Here is a 17871-nt window from a genome sequence, read left to right as displayed (position 1 = left end):
AATGGCTTCCATTCGAGCAACATGAGCAAATGTTTCATCATAGTCAATCCCTTCTTCTTGATTGTATTCCTGGACCACCAGCCTAGCTTTGTTCCTTGTTGTATTTCCAAACTCACCAAGCTTGTTTCTGAACACCCATCTGGTTCCAATGACTGTTCTTTCTGAAGGTCGGGGAACCAGGTGCCACACTTTGATTCTCTCAAACTGATGGAGCTTTTATAGCATAGCAGCAATCTAGTAAGCATCTTTCAGTGCTTCCTTCATATTTTTAGGCACGATTTAAGACAGGAAAGCTAAAAAAGCTATAGTATAGTGCATCCTATATATGCACTATACCTACTTAAAAAAATGGGCCTCCATCTTCCCCAACCAGAAAACCAGTAACCCCTCCCCTTTTTCCCTATTCCAGCGGTCCCCTCCCCCCTTTCCCAATTCCAGCAGTCCCCCCCTTTTCCAATTCCAGCGGTCCCCCCCCCCCCCCCCAATATTTAAAGCAAAGAAACCCCATTGAAGCCCACCCGTCCCACAAAAAGTGTATCTTGAAGACATGTTCAAGATGTTCAGGATGTTCATGACATTCAAAGCCAGGTGGTTGCTTGGCAAATACTTCCCCCTTCAAATATCCATTCAAAAATACACTTTTAACATCTATCTGGAACAATTTGAATTCCATATGAGATGCAAAAGCTATGAGAATTTTGATGGCTTCTATTTGAGCAACAGGAGAAAATGTCTCATCATGTCAATCCCTTCTTCTTGATTGTATCCCTGGACCACCATCCTTGCTTTATTCCTTGTTGTATTTCCAAACTCATCAAGCTTGTTTCTGAACACCCACCTGGTTCCAATGACTGTTCTTTCTGAAGGTCGGGGAACCAGGTGCCAACTTTGATTCTCTCAAACTGATGGAGCTTTTCTAGCATAGCAGCAATCTAGTCAGCATCTTTCAGTGCTTCCTTCATATATTTAGACTCGATTTGACATCAACAGATGTATGACTTCCACTCATTTTTCCTGCATCAGCAGTACCTAATACATCACCAGCAACCCTATGCTCAGCTTCAGTCGCAGTGATAGAGGGACCAGGTTCCTCTATCTCTGTTGGAGGTTCTGTTGCATCTTCTTCATCACTTTGCTTTAGTTGACTCATCAAATCAGGCTTTCCATTTGCAATATCTATGGCTTCTCCAGGAACCTTTGAGAAATCTCCATCTTCATCTTCCTTATCATGTGCCCCTTTCCTACTTAATTTGTGGGATTCATCAAAGAGTACATGCACACTTTCTTTTGCACATTGAGTCTTTTTGTTGTAGACTTTGTATGCCTTGCTTTGAGAGGAGTAACCAATAAAAATACCCTCATCGCTTTCTTCAATAAATTTTTCCAAAGCTTCCTTACCATTGTTGAGAACAAAACATTTGCATCCAAACTCTCTTAGGTAAGTTAGCTTGGGTTTTCTCCCATTGAGTAGTTCATAGGGAGTCTTGTCAAGCAGGGATCTGATCATGCACCTGTTAATCAAGTAAACAGGCAGTATTGACTGCTTCAGCCCAAATACTCTTAGGCACACCACTGTCGATCAATATTGTTTGAGTCATATCCTCAAGAGTCCTATTTTTCCTATTCACAAAACCATTTTGTTGATGTGTTCTAGGAGCAGAAAAATTGTGACTTATATCATTTTCAGTATAAAATCATCAAACTTGGCATTATAAAATTCAGTGCCATGATCAGTCTGATATTCACAACATGATATCTCATCTTCACTTAAATTTGCTTCACAAATGCAACAAATACTGGAAAGGTTTCATCTTTGGTCCTCAGAAATAATGTCCATGTGAATCTAGAATAGTCGTCCACAATCACAAAGATGTACTTCTTTCCTCCTCTGCAAGGTATTCTCATAGGTCCACACAGATTCATGTGAAGAAGATCCAGTGGACTTGAGGTGCTTACTTTATTCTTTGGTTTAAACGAAGACTTGACCTGCTTCCCTTTTGCACAGGCATCACACACCTTATGATCCTTGAACATTCACTTTGGCAACCCATGAACCATGTCCTTCTTGGTCAACTTGTTCAGCAATGAAAAGTTTGAATGCCCTAGTCGTTTGTGCCATAGCTCAGCATCATCATCAATGGCACTTAGGCATGTTAGATCATCATCATTCAGTGAGTTGAAATCTGCAACATAGATGTTCTTGAACCTTTTTGCTATCAATACCACTTCATCGGTTATGAGATTGGTGATAGTGCAAGATTTTGACAAGAACTCCACTTTGTTTCCTTTGTCATAGATTTGGGACACACTCAACAGGCTATATTTCAAACCATTCACATAGTACACATTTTCAATTGCATGGAAGAGTGTTTTGCCAATTTTTCCAACACCAAGAATATAACCCTTCTTGCCATTTCCAAAGTACACACTCCCACCTTGGAAGGCCTTGAGTGAGAGAAATCATCCATTCTTCCAGTCATATGCTTAGAGCAGCCACTATCCATGTACCATTTTTGACTACTAACCCTCACTCCAACCTGCACACAAAATCACTGATTAGACTTAGGAATCCAACTTAGGTCCCTTGTAATGACAGAAAGGATGAATCAAACTCTTTTTTGCCCATGCAAGCTGTCACGATCCCAAATTCCCTCCGTAGGATGTCATGATAGCACCTATTCTCTACGACTAGGTAAGCCTAACAAATAATAATAACTTGGCAAAACTAATGATCAAAATATTGAAACAAAGTTGAATACTGATATAACCTTCCAATACAAAACATAATATCAACAATACGCTCCCCAAAACCGGTAGAACTGAGTCATAAGCTCTATAGAGTAGAATTAGGATAACTACTACAACACTGTCTGAAAGAACTACAATAGCAAACAGAATAAAGGGGAAGGTGACTCAGAGGCCTGCAGACGTGAGGCAGGTATACCTTGAAATCTCCCAAGCAGCAACTCAATCAATTCTAGCATCCGACACGGGCAGACGTACCTGGATCTGCACAAAAACGTGTAGAAGCGTAGTATGAGTACACCACAATGGTACCCAGTATGTATCAAGCTTAACCTCAGTAGAGTAGTGAGAAGTCCAGGTAAAGATACTTTCTAGGATATAAATAAGCAGTATGAAAATGTAATACAGATATATAATGAAAAGTGGAGAAATAACTTAAACGTAACAAGATAGTGACATGAACTAATAGCGGAAATTAAACATGGAGATAGCGTAAAAGAAGCAACTAAAGAGCACTACAATGATCATATATGGACAACAACTGCTAGACAATAAAGAATGAAACACCAAGACATATTCCCACCAAAACTCTTTGCAACATGAAATAGATAGTAAGAATCACAACGAGGTACCGCCTCATGTATAATGAAATCACAACTAATGTACCGCCTCGTATAATTAAGAATCACAACTGAGGTACCGCCTCGTATTCATATTTCTCAATTTCAATCACAATCTTTCCTTATACCTCCGCGTGATCCTTACATTTGAAATAGGTTTTGAAAATAGTTTTTTCAAAATAGCTACACGCACTTTAGCCCACCTTATGACATCGCGTGGCTTCATGTAGTTCACCTACAAGTAACACGCACATAAGTCCCACCTTATACCACAGCATGCACATCAACCCCAAGCCTTATACCGCGCATGCGCATCAATATCACATTACAATAACAACTCGCACCACATGTTCCCATATATCACAATTTGCTAATAATCCACAATATCAATGTTTCCACAACAATAGCCTACGGGCTCCACCACAACGGGTACAAGAATATCAACAACGACAACAATGAATGTAAAATGCTCAAAAGTAAGATGTTTCAACAGTAATAATTTCGCCTCAACGTTATGTTAAATAAGAATAACTCACAATTGAAGCGATAACATGTAGTAATGACTTCAATTAATAGAAATCAACAATAAAAGAGATAACATGAACAATAACTTCTAATAATGGTAATCAACAATGAAAGAGGTAACATGAAAATTAACTTCAAATAATGGTAAACAACAATGAAAGAGGTAACATGAACAATAACTTCAATTAATAATAATCAACAATGAAAGAGATAACATGTATAATGACTTCAAATAATGACAATTAACAATGAACAGATAGCATGTGAAAATAAAAGAGACAACAAGTTCAACTAAATCATGAGAGCAAATTATCAATTAGGAGGTAGAACAAGTGTTAACGAAATCATTTAAGGGATGTAAGGATAGACTAACACAAGTACGAATAGATTAAGGGAATTTAGAACATGATATGGCAATTCAAAATTGGCATGGAAATAGTCTAAGTAACCTAAATCGGACAATTACCACCATGTATCCACTTGTCACCTTGCGTACACAGATTTCACTTATCACAATTGAACCAAACAATACCAATTCTAGTGTGTAGTTCCCTCACACGAAGTTAGGCATGACACTTACCTCAACTAGGCCAATTCAACACTCGAAAATAGCTTTTCCCTTAAGATCCGCCTCCACACGGCTGAAATCTAACCAAAATCGACTTAATAGCATCAAACAATGCTAGGGAATTCAATTACAACAGATAAATCTAAGATCTTTACACTTTTCCCAAAAACTCAACAAAAGTCAACTCGGGGCTTGTCGGGTCAAAATCCAAGTCCAATGGTAGATTCCATCTACCCATGCCCCCACGAGTTCATATATGTGATTAGTTTCAAAATCCGAGTCCAAATCGTCTCTCAAAAGTCAATTTTTTATTATTCAAACACTTGATAAAGTTTCACAAATTTTCACTTTGAATCAATTGATTTTGATGTTAGAGTCTAAGATATGTTGATGGAATATGATTATAAATGGTGTAGAATCACTTACCCAAAGTTTGTAGGTGAAAATCCCCTCTCCAAATTGTTTCCTACCGAGTCTAGGGTTCAAAAATGAGAGAATGAGAGATAAAATCCCGACTTTCAGCCCTTATGTTCAGCTGCAGTTATTGCAATTGGGATGCGGGTTTGCAATTGCGAATCCTTGCAATTACGGTACTGAAGGCCTTGGAAGATCTTCGCAAATGCGAAGATGGGTTTGCAATTACAAACCCTGCAGCCCTCGCAATTGCGACAAACACCATCACTAATGCGAACCTACCCCAGCCTAGAATTTCTTTGCAAATGCGACCAATGCATCGCATTTGCGATACCTGTAGGATCCCTGCTATAGTCGCAAATGCGACCCTGGTGTTCGCAATACTAGATACCAGTCTTGCAGAATTCAGTCCAACACACTCTGGAACGTGTCTGAAACTCATCTGAGCCTCGGGGCTACAAACCAAATATCCACACAAGTCTAAAAATATCATACGAACTCGGTTGCGCGATCAAAATATAAAAATAACATCTAAAACTACAAATTGAACACTAAAACGCATGAATTTCAAAGAAATTTTCAAAACTTCTAGAATTACAACTAGACGTCCGAATCCCATAAAATCAACTCCAAACGACATCAAATTTTGCAAACAAGTTCTAAATATCATAATATACGTATTCAAAGTCCCAAAATCAAATTCCGAGTTCGATAGCTAAAAGTTAACCTACAGTCAAACTTTTTAACTTTAAATTGGCAAATTTTGGTAATTCAACATAAATCAACCTACGGACTTCCAAAATCAATTTCGGGTATACGTCCAAGTCCAAAATCACAATACGAAGCTATCGGAGTCATAAAAACACAATTCCAGGGTCATTTTCACAAAAGTCAAAGTTTGGTCAACAATTTCTTATTTAAACTTCTAAGTCAAGAATCAAGGGTCTAAATCGACCCAAATCTTCCCGGAACGAAACTACCCCGCAAGTTAATAAATCATAAACGCACATGTGGAAAGCAATAAAAGGGGTAACGGGGCGCAATTACACAAAAGACCGATCGGATCGTTACATTCTCCCCCTCTTAAAATAATTGTTCATCCTCGAATGTGCATAAGGGCATACCTGAAGTGGTGAACAGATGAGGATAACGACTCTGCATGTCGTACTCGGTCTCCCAGGTCGCCTCCTCGACCGGATGACCCCTCCATTGAACCTTTACCGAAGCAATACTCTTCGATCTCAACTTTTGGACCTGTCGGTCCAAGATAGCCACATGCTCCTCAATATAAGTCAAATTCTCGTCAAATTGGACTGTGCTGAAGTATAAAACATGAGACGGATCTCTGTAATACTTCTGAAGCATAGAGACATGGAACACCGGATAAACCACAGATAAACTAGGTGGAAAAGCGAGCTTGTAGGCCACCTCTCCAATCCTCTCAAGGATCTCAAAAGGTCTGATATACCTAGGGCTCAACTTGCCCTTCTTCTCGAACCCCATCACACCCTTCATGGGTGAAACCCGGAGCAAGACTCACTCACCAATTATGAATGCAACATCGCAAACCTTCCGATTCGCATAATTCTTCTATCTAGATTGGGCTGTATGAATCCGATCCTGGATCATCTTGACCTTCTCCAAAGCATCTCGAACCAGATTCATGCCTAATAACTTAGCCTCTCCCGGCTCAAACAAACCAACTAGAGAATGACATTATCTCCCATACAGAGCCTCATAGGGAGCCATTTGAATACTCGACTGGTAGCTATTATTGTAGGTGAACTCCGCAAGCAGCAAGAACTGATCCCAAGCACCCCCAAAATCTATGACACAGGCACGAAGCATATCCTCCAATATCTGAATGGTACGCTTGGACTGTCTGTCCGTCTGAGGGTGAAATGATGTACTCAACTCAACCCGTGTGACTAGCTCATGCTGTACAGCTCTATAGAAACGTGATGTGAACTACGTACCCCGGTCAGAGATGATGGATACCGGCAGGCCATGAAGTCGGACAATATCGCGGATATAAACCTGAGCCAGCTGCTCTGAAAAATAGGTAGTCACTGACAGAATGAAATGAGCCAACTTGGTCAACCTGCCCACAATCACCCATACCGCGTCAAACTTCTTCTGAGTCTGTGGGAGCCTAACAACGAAGTCCATGGTGACACGCCCCCATTTCTACTCAGGAATCTCAAGCCGCTAAAGAAAACCACTCAGTCGCTGATGCTCATACTTCACCTGCTGACAATTTAGGCATCGAGCTACATATTCCACTATGTCCTTCTTCATCCTCCTCTACCAATGGTGTTCCCTCAATACTGATACATCTTAGCGGCACCCGAATGAATGGAGTACCGCGAACGGTGGGCCTCCTGAAGAATCAACTCAGGCAAACTGTCCACATTGGGCACACATAACCGGCCCTGCATCCGCAACACACTGTCATCTCTAATAGTGACCTTTTTGGCATCGTCGTGCTTAACAGTGTCCTTAAGCACAAGCAAATAGGGGTCGTCATACTGACGCTATCTGATATGATCATATAGAGAAGACCGAGAAATCACTCAGGCAAGAACTCGACTAGGCTCCAAACATCCAATCTAACAAACTGGTTGGCTAACGCCTGAACATCCAAGGCTAATAGCCTCTCCGCTGCCGGTGGATATGCTAAGCTACCCAAACTCTCCAGCTTTTGACTCAAGGCATCGACCACCATATTGGCCTTCCTAGGATGATATAGAATGGTGATATCATCGTCCTTAAGTAACTCTAACCACCTCCGCTAACGCAAGTTAAGATCTTTCTATTTGAACAGATGTTGTAGGCTCCGGTGGTCGGTAAAGACCTAACAATGGACACTGTAATACCGCCAAATCTTTAATGCATGAACAATGGCTGCCAACTCCAAGTCGTGGACTGGATAATTCTTCTCATGGGTCATTAGCTATCTAGACGCGTAGGCAATCACCCTACCGTCTTGCATCAACATCGTGCCAAGTCCAACACGTGACACAGCACAATAAACAGTATAAGACCCCAAGTCCTATCACTCGACACCTTTGTATCCACCTTGATCCTCTCATTCGACACCACATGACCCAAAATCACCACTGAATCAAGCCAAAATTCACACTTTGAGAATTTTGCATACAACTTCTTCTCTCTCAAGGTCTGGAGCATGAACCTCAAGTGTTGCTCATGATTTTCCCGGCTGCGGGAGTACACCAAGATGGTGTCAATAAATACAATGACGAATAAATCAAGATAAGGCTGGAATACACTGTTCATCAGGTGAATAAATGATGTTGGGGCGTTGGTCAGCCCAAATTACATCACGAGGAACTCGTAGTGACCATACCGAGTCCTAAAGGCAGTCTTTAGAATATCCGGATCCCGAATCTTCAGTTGATTATAACCCAACCGCAAATAAATCTTTGAGAACACTCTGGCACCCTATAGCTGATCAAATAAGTCATCAATGTGTGGCAATGGATACATGTTCTTATCAAGCAACTCTTGCAATTACTCCTTTAACTCCTTCATCTCCGCTGGGGCCATACGATATGGTGGAATAGAAATGGGATAAGTTCCCGGCAACAAGTCAATACCAAAATTGATATCCTTATCGGGTGGCATTCTCGAAAGATCCACTGGAAATACATCTGGAAAGTCTCTCACTATCAGAACGGACTCAATGGTAGGAGTATCAGCACCGATATCCCTCACAAAGGCTAGATAAGAATCACATCCCTTCTCAACCATCCGCTGAGCCTTTAGAAATGATACAGCCCTGCTAGGAACATAATCCAAAGCACCCCTCTACTCTAATCATGGCAAACTTGGCATTGCCAATGTTACAGTCTTGGCGTGAAAATCTAGAATAGCATGATAGGGTGACAACCAGTCCATGCCCAAGATAACATCAAAGTTGACCATACTAAGTAACAATAGATCAATGCTAGTCTCAAAACCACCAATAACAACTAAACACGACCAATACACATAGTACACAATAGTAGAATCTCCCACAGGCATGGACACATAAATAGGAGAACTCAAAGAATCATGAGATATATCCAAATACAAAGCAAAGTAAGATGACACATATGAATAAGTGGATCCCGGACCAAAAAAGACTGATGCATCTCTATGGCAAACCGGAACCATACCTGTAATGACTAAGTCTGAAGTAACTGCCTCCGTCCTACCCAGAAAAGCATAGAATTTGGCCTGCCCTCCCCCTTATCTAGGGCGACCTCTACCCGCCCTTTCCTCACCCCTAGCTTGCTGTGCGGGTGGAGCGGCAATTGGGGCAGTAACCATGGCCTGGGAAGTCTGTGGACCTGACTGAATCCGTGGAGCTTGAGTAGCCTCTAGAGGTGCACCTCTCTTGAGTATGGGGAAGTCTCTAACCATATGGTGGGTATTGCTACACTCAAAGCAAGCTCTTGGTGGGCATGGCTGCTGGGACTGGCTCGGGACTAATCTGCTGGATTGAGCGCTAAAGGCACCCCGTGCAGGAAGTGCACTAGAAAGTGGTTGAGCAAAGTGTGAAACTTGAGACCTCGGAAAACCCAGAGCACCACTAGAACCTGGAAGTGCTGAATGAACTAGACGACTCACATAGACTCTACCATACAGGCTGCAACTGCAGTGTGGCCACCACTAAACTCTCCAGTACCTCGAGGCCTCTTGGCCTCCCTATCATCTCTCTTACAGCCCCACATACCCTCCAACCTCCATACAATCTCAACCACCTACAGATATGGAGTATCTATCTCCAACTCTCTAGTCATGCTGAATCTAATACCATAGTTAAGCCCCTCGATAAATCGACATACTCGCTTTCTGACTGTAGAAACCAAGGTAGGTGCATGTCTGGACAAATCACTGAATCGGACAGCATACTCTGACACTGTCATAGTACCCTGTTGCAGCTGCTCAAACTCCACGCGCCATGTATCTTGAAGGGTCTGGGGGACAAACTCTCTCAAGAATAACTCTAAAAACCGAGTCCATGTAAGTGAAGCTGCCTCAGCTGGCTACCCTCCTCGTACACTCGCCACCACTGGTATGCTGCTCTGGACAGCTGGAAGGTAGTAAAAGCAACCCTACTCGTCTCCACAATACCCATAGTGCGGAGAATACGGTGGCGCTCCTCAAGAAAACCATGTGCATCCTCTGAAGCCAAACCACTGAAAGTATGAGGGTGATACTTCTTGAACCTCTCGAGCCTAAACTCCTCCTCCTCAGATGCAGCTGCCCTAACCACAAGTTAAACCGGAGCAACAGGTTGTACCGGTATAACCTCTGGGACCTGATCAACCTAGACCCACAACTTTGGGGTACGGGCCGTGGGAGTCTGATCTCCTTCCCCAGCCTAAGATGTGACTGGTGCAAGTGAAATCAATCCCGCCTGAGCTAAGGTACCGAACATGCTCAAGAACTGTGAGAGGGTCTCCTGAAGTGTTGGGGTGGCAACAGGTGCCTCGGGTTCCTGTCCCCCGGCTGGAGCTACTGGTGGCTCCTCTATCGCAGCTTTGGCAGGTGCTATGGCTGCACAACGGGCCCCTCCTCGGCCTCTGCCACGGCCCCGACCCCGGTCTCTTGCGGCTCTAGTAGGGGGCACGGGTATCCAATCGTCGGATCCAGTAGTGCGTGTCCTCACCATCTATGAGAGAATAGAAAGTCAAAGATTCAGTTTTCGAAGTCAACCAATTCGCACGATAAGGAATCAAAGAAGTAAAGTTTTTCTAACAGTTTTGTAGCTTCTCGAAGATAAGAACATACATCTCCGTACCGATCCGCAAGACTCTACTAAACCTGCTTATAACTTGTAACACCCATAAACCTAGAGTTCTGATACCAACTTGTCACGACCCCAATTTCCCTCTGTAGGATATCGTGATGGCACCTAGTCTCTATGACTAGGTAAGCCTAACAAATAATAATAACTTGGCAGAAACAATTATCAAAATACTAAAACAAAGCTAAATACTAATGTAACCTTCCGATACAAAACATAATCTCAACAATACGCTCCCTAAAACCGGTGGAACTGAGTCATAAGCTCTATAGAGTAGAACTAGGATAACTACTACATCACTGTCTGAAAGAACTACAACAGTAAACAGAATAAAAGGGAAGGTGACTCCGAGGCCTGCGGACGTGAAGCAGGTATACCTTGAAATCTCCCAAGCAGCAACTCAATCAACGCTAGCATCTGGCATGGGCAGACATACCTGGATCTGCACAAAAATATGCAGAAGCATAGTATGAGTACACCACAATGGTACCCAGTAAGTATCAAGCCTAACCTCAGTAGAGTAGTGACGAGGCCAGGTCAAGACATCTACTAGCATATAAATAAGCAGTATGAAAATGTAATACAGATATATTGAAAAGTGGAGAAATAACTGATACGCAACAAGATAGTAACATGAATTAATACCGGAAATTAAACATGGATATAGCATAAAAGAAGCAACTAAAGAGAACTACAATGATCATATACAGACAACAACTGCTAGAACAATAAAGAATGAAACAACAAGAAATGTTCCCACCAAAACTCTTTGCAACATGAAATAGACAGCAAGAATTATAACAAGGTACCACCTTGTATATAATGAAATCACAACCGAGATACTGCCTCGTATAATTAAGAATCACAACCAAGGTACCACCTCGTATTCACATTTCTCAATTTCAATCACAATCTTTCCTTATACCGCCGTGTGAGCCTTACATTTGAAATAGTTTTTGAAAACAGGTTTACCGAAATAGTTACACGCATTTTATCCCACCTTATGATGCTGCGTGACTTCACGTAGTTCCCCTACAAGCAACACACACATAAGTCCCACCTTATACCTCTGTATGCATATCAACCCCAAGCCTTATAACGCCGTATGCGCGTCAATATCACATTATAATAATAACTTGCACCACATGTGCCCATATATCACAATTTGCCAACAATCAACAATATTAATGTTTCCACAATAATAGCCCACGGCTCCACCACAACGGGTACAAGAATATCTACAATGACAACAATGAATGTAAAATACTCAAAAGGAAGATGCTTCAACAATAACAATTTTGCCTCAACGTGATAACGGCTTTCACAACTTCAACCCCAATAACTCAACAATGAAAGACAATGCATCACCACGATGTTAAATAAGAATAACTCACAATTGAAGCGATAACATGTAGCAATGACTTCAATTAATAGAAATCAACAAATAGAGAGATAACATGAACAATAAATTTAAATAATGGTAATAAACAATGAAAGAGGTAACATGAACAATAACTTCAAATAATAGTAATCAACAATGAAGGAGGTAACATGAACAATAACTTCAATTAATAATAATCAACAATGAAAGAGATAACATGTATAATGACTTCAAATAATGACAATCAACAATGAACAGATAACATGTGACAGTAAAAGAGACAATAAGTTCAACTAAAGCATGAGAGCAAATTATCAATTAGGAGATAGAACAATTGTTAACGAAATCTTTTAAGGCATGTAAGGATAGACCAACACAATTACGAATAGATTAACTAAGGAAATTTAGAACATGATATGGCAATTCAATTTAAGCATGGAAATAGTCTAAGTAACCTAAACCGGACAATTACCACCGTGTAGCCACTTGTCACCTTGAGTACACGGATTTCACTTAGCACAATTGAACCAAACAATACCAATCCTAAGGGTTAGTTCCCCCACACGAAGTTAGGCAAGACACTTACCTCAACTAGGCCAATTCAACACTCAAAAATACCTTTTCCCTTAAGATTCGCCTCCACACAGCTCAAATCTAACCAAAATCGACTTAATATCATCAAACAATGCTAGGGAATTCAATAGCAACAGATAAAGCTAAAATCTTTACACTTTTCCCAAAAGGTCAACAAAAGTCAACTCGGGGCTCGCCCGGTCAAAACCTGGGTTCAATGGTAGATTTTGTCTACCCATTACCGCACGAGTTCATATATGGGATTAGTTTCAAAATCTGAGCCCAAGTCATCTCTCAAAACCCAATTTCTTATTTTTCAAAAACTTAACAAAGTTTCACTTCGATTCACATGATGTGGATGTTACAATCTAAGATATGTGAATGGAATATGATTAGAAAGGGATTAGAAATACTTAGCCAAAGGTTTTAGGTAAAAATCCCCTCTCCAAATCGCCTTTTACCGAGTCTAGGGCTCAAAAATGAGATGATGAGAGATAAAATCCCGATTTTCAGCCCTTATGTCCAGCTGCAGTTATCACAATTGCGATACGGGTTTGAAATTGCGAAGAAAACCTCGCAATTGCCGCACTGAAGGCCTGGGAACCTCTTTGCAAATGCAAAGATGGGTTCGCAATTGCGAACCCTACTGCCCTCGCAAATGCGAACCTAGCCCAGCCCAGAATTTCTTCGCAAATACGACCAATGCATCGCATTTACGATACCTATAGGATCCCTGCTATAGTTGAAAATGCGACCCTGGTGTTCGCAATTGCGACACCAGAGGGCACCAGACACCAGTCTTTTCAGAATTCAGTCTAACACACTCCGGAACGTGTCCGAAACTCATCCGAGCCCTCGGGGCTCCAAACCAAACATTCACACAAGTCTAAAAATATTATACGAACTCGCTTGCGCTATCAACACAAAAAAATAAAATCTAAAACTATGAATTAAACTCTAAAATGCAAGAATTTCAAAGAAACTTTCAAGAACTTCTAGAATTATAACTAGACGTACGAATCCTATCAAATCAACTCCAAACGATATCAAATTTTGTAGACAAGTTCTAAATATCATAAAAGACTTATTCCACATCCCAAAATCAAATTCCGAGCTCGATAGCTAAAAATTCAACCTACGGTCAAACTTTTCAACTTCAAATTGTCAAATTTCGGTAAATCAACATAAATCAACCTACGGACTTCCAAAATCAATATTGGGCATACGTCTAGCTCCGAAATCACGATACGAAGCTATCGGAGTCATAAAAATGCAGTTCCGAGGTGGTTTTCACAAAAGTCAAAGTTTAGTCAATATTTTCTAATTTAAACTTCTAAGTCAAGAATCAAGGGTCTAAATTGATCTGAAAGCTTCTCAGAACGAAACTAACTGACCCCGCAAGTCATAAAATTATAAACACACATGTGAAAAGCAATAAAATGGGTAACGAGGTGCAATTACACAAAACGACCGATCGGGTCGTTACACAGGCAACATATACTTCATTTTTTCAGAGGACCAAATTCCTCAACAGTAGGCTTCTTTTCAACAAAAACTTATTTTTTCTGGTGAGACTGAATTTTAGCTTTACAAAAATTCTTGTAATGACCAGTTTGACCACAATGAGTACAAAGCTAATTATCAACCACAGTTACATACTTGTTATGTGAATTATAAGGGGTTTTAGCCTTGTGGAACCCAAATCCTTGAATGTTTCACCATTATTCTTGTACATAGATATTATAACATCAGAGGACCAGGTCTATTTATGTGACTTATCAATATCATTTTTAACGCTTTTTAGATCCTCCTAAAGTTGTCTATTCTTTTCAAGCTCAGCAGTAACACTTGTTTTAATTTTCTTGAGCTCACTTTCAAGCTCAAGTTGAGCCTCACTAGCCACTTCTTTTCTCTTATGGGTGTTCATCTATTTTTTCATTTAATTTTTCAACAAGGTATTTTTTGTAGTTATATCCTCCACTTGTTCCTTCAGATCTACAATTACAACCACTATATCATCCCCCTCTTGTTCTATATCACCAATTTCCTCAGTTAATCTCATTGATAAGGTTATGATAAGCATCAATCAAAACATTTGCTAAAGACATAGGATTTTTTATAGTAAGTTTTTAAGTTTCTTTGAACGGCAAGAAAATTTACCTCATCTTCCTCCTTGTCCTCATCATCATCAGATTTGTCCATGAGTATAAATATAGAATAATACTCCGAAATTCCATTTTCAATAGCCATCATGGATGTGTATTCTTAGTCATCCTCACCTTTATATTCACTGGAGGAATCTTCCCAGGTAGCCAAAGCTTGCTTCACAACGTTGTCAGTAGCATCTCTTCTCTTGAACCTCTTGTCAGGGATCGGGTTCCTCCTGGCCACCTTGTCAATGTTGTTTTTGTAGTGATTCTGCTTATGAAGAGGGAAATCTTTAATGAAGTGTCCTGGCTTTCCACACTTATGACAATAATCATTTCCTTTGGAGTTTTTGCTAGAACTTCCTCTCTTGGTAATTCTTTCATTTCTTCGAACCATCTTCTGGAATCTTTGAGTAAGATAAGCCATGTCTGATCATCACTACTTGAGTCATTGTTGCCAACCTTGAGAACCAGACTCTTCTCCTTCTTGGGATCTCTTCTTTCAAGATCTTTCTTCCTCTTCACTCATAGGTTTTGATATTTTTAATGAGTTCATCAATGGTCAGTTTCTGCAGGTCCTTGGCTTCCCAAGAACCTGGTAGAATGTTGAGTATATTCCAGACCAGCTAGTTTCTTGGGATGACTTCTCCAAGGGAATGGAGCTCATTGATAATGGAGGTGAAACGTGTGAGCATATCCTGAATGGACTCATCCTCCTTCATTTTGAAAAGCTCATGCTCAGCAGTAAGCATATCAATTTTGGACTTCTTAACCTGAGTAGTTCCCTCATGGGCAGTTTTGAGAGCTTCCCAAATCTCCTTAGCAGACTCAAATGCTGAGACGCGGTTGAATTCATCTGGTCCAATGCCACAAACAAAAATCTTCTTTGCTCTGAAGTTCTTTTCAGTAGCCTTTCTATCGGTATTGTTGTATTCGTTTCTTGTTTTTGGGACAGTCCTTGTTCCCTCACCAACAACTTTCATAGGAACAAGAGGACCATCACAAATCACGTCCCACAATTCTGAGTCCTCAGCCATGATAAAGATCCTTTCTAGGTGTTAACCTTCTAAAAAGAACCTTCTTTGATACCAAATGATAGAAACTAAGGGTCTACCAAACAGTATAGAGAACCAGGTTCTCTATCAGTTCCCACAATAAACAAACAGTAAGTAAAGAACACGCGATATTTACGTGAAAAAACTCCCTGCTCAAGGGATTAAAAATCATGACCTACCCTAGTAGGATTTCAACTCCACTAAACTGAGCAAACTTCATATTACAACCTATTGCAATCAAGGAATTAAACTCTTAATCCCTCACGCCTTACAATAACTCTATTGTAAGCCCTTTGCAATAACTCTAATACAAAGTAACACTATTGATTAACTCTAGTCAAACAACCAAAATAATAATGGTTAAATGATGTCCTACGAAATAATTCTAAAAACGTCGTGTAGGAATACAAGTAAAGAACAAAAGACAAAGACACAACAAACTTAAAGGCTCAAGACATCTTCAGTGTTGGAATCTGGTCCTTGGTTTGTAGCAGCTTTATTCTTGAGTGCACCTGGAGGAAACAGTGGCGGCTGGCACTTGAATGATAGGCTTTTCAGATTGTCAAGTATTAGGTAAAATCATGTATAATGTTGTTTTTATATGATAGAGAATGTGTGAAGAGATAGGGATATTTCAGCTTTTGGTTTGGCCTCTAGAAGCAGCTGATGTGCCGCTGTGCTGCTGCACTGCTGCCAGTCGGTAGAGTAAAATAGCTTTTAAAGCTGTAGAGTTGACTGTACGACAGTTGAGGAACTGATCATTTATTTTCCCTTTGTTGTTTCATTATCTGGTTTCTTGAAAGTTTGTCCTGATAACTGATCATGTCGCAGTAAGCGCAAAGGAATTGATTTCCCATCTGGTTCCTCCATGATATTTAACAAATCATCAAAACCATAATCGCATAACTTATCAATTTTTCTTTTTTTAATGATGACAAACTCAGAATTGATATTCCTTTCGAGAACCAGATTCCCAGCATGATCCAATGTTCCCCCAACGAACCAGATCCATGTTACTATCATCAGAATTATCATAGGCACTATTATCAATATTATTGTTTGTGTCAATAATATTTGCCGAATTATCTATTTTTTAATTCCCACTTTTCTCTTTCAACTTAGGAAAGTCTCTCTTGTAGTGACCTTTCTCCCTACACTCATAGCAGTTCTACTTTCTTGCTCTAAACTTCCACTTGGTTGTTGACTTTTTTTCTATTAAAGTCATTCTGTTGGTTCTTTCTCTACTCACAAGACCCTCACCCTTAGTTCTACTTTCTATAAAGTTCTTCTTCAACTCTTTAAATTTTAGTGCATTACTAACATCTTTTAATGAAATATTATCTTTCCCATATAGCAACATATGGGGAAAAGTATCATAAGACGGTGGTAAAAAATATAACACAATCGAGGCCTGATCCTCCCTCTCAATTTTAATATCAGTATTCTTAAAGTCTATTATAATTGAGTTAAACTCATCAAGGTAAGTTTTAACAGGTGTACCTTCATTCATACGAAGATTCTATAATCTTTTTTTCAGGTAGAGGCAGTTTGCCAGCAATTTCTTAGAATACAGATCTTTCAACTTTTCCATGACGTTGTTGCTGAAGTTTCTTCAGCAATTTTCCAAAGAATGTTATCTGTAATGCTCATGAAGATCGCACTCAAAGACCTGTCATTCAGGCCCGCATTCTCTGTCTCTTTTATCTCTTCTCATCAATTGCCTTCCATAACCCTTGTAATACCAAAAACGATTTTATCCTAATCTTCAATAGTCTAAAACTAGAACCCCCGTCGAATTTCTCTACTTCGTACTTTGTTGAAAATAATGAAGACATCTTAACCCTAGATTATATGTAAAAACCCGAATCTCATTCTGATACCAATTATTGCGAAAAATAGTGGGTTAACTAGCACACAATCACACACAAAGTAAATAAAGAAGAAAAAATAATACAAGGATTTAACGAGATTCGGCTAAGCATAATCCTCTCGGGGTGGAAGCAGAGAGAGTTTTCTACTATGAATGAG

General features: G+C 40.2%; 1 protein-coding gene across 1 annotated transcript; it reads right to left on the bottom strand.

Annotated features, from left to right (window-relative positions):
* Positions 1-15414: 15414 nt before the first annotated feature.
* LOC142177197 (uncharacterized) lies at positions 15415-15825 on the bottom strand. Its single transcript, XM_075245663.1, has one exon. The coding sequence runs from the start codon at positions 15823-15825 to the stop codon at positions 15415-15417; it is 411 nt and encodes a 136-aa protein (XP_075101764.1).
* Between the last annotated feature and the right edge of the window lie 2046 nt (positions 15826-17871).

Source organism: Nicotiana tabacum, chromosome 23, assembly GCF_000715075.1.
Source record: "Nicotiana tabacum cultivar K326 chromosome 23, ASM71507v2, whole genome shotgun sequence".
Classification (NCBI taxonomy): Eukaryota; Viridiplantae; Streptophyta; class Magnoliopsida; order Solanales; family Solanaceae; genus Nicotiana; species Nicotiana tabacum.
The sequence above is the reverse complement of the archived record's forward strand: the minus strand, read 5'-3'. Positions and strand labels throughout refer to the sequence as shown.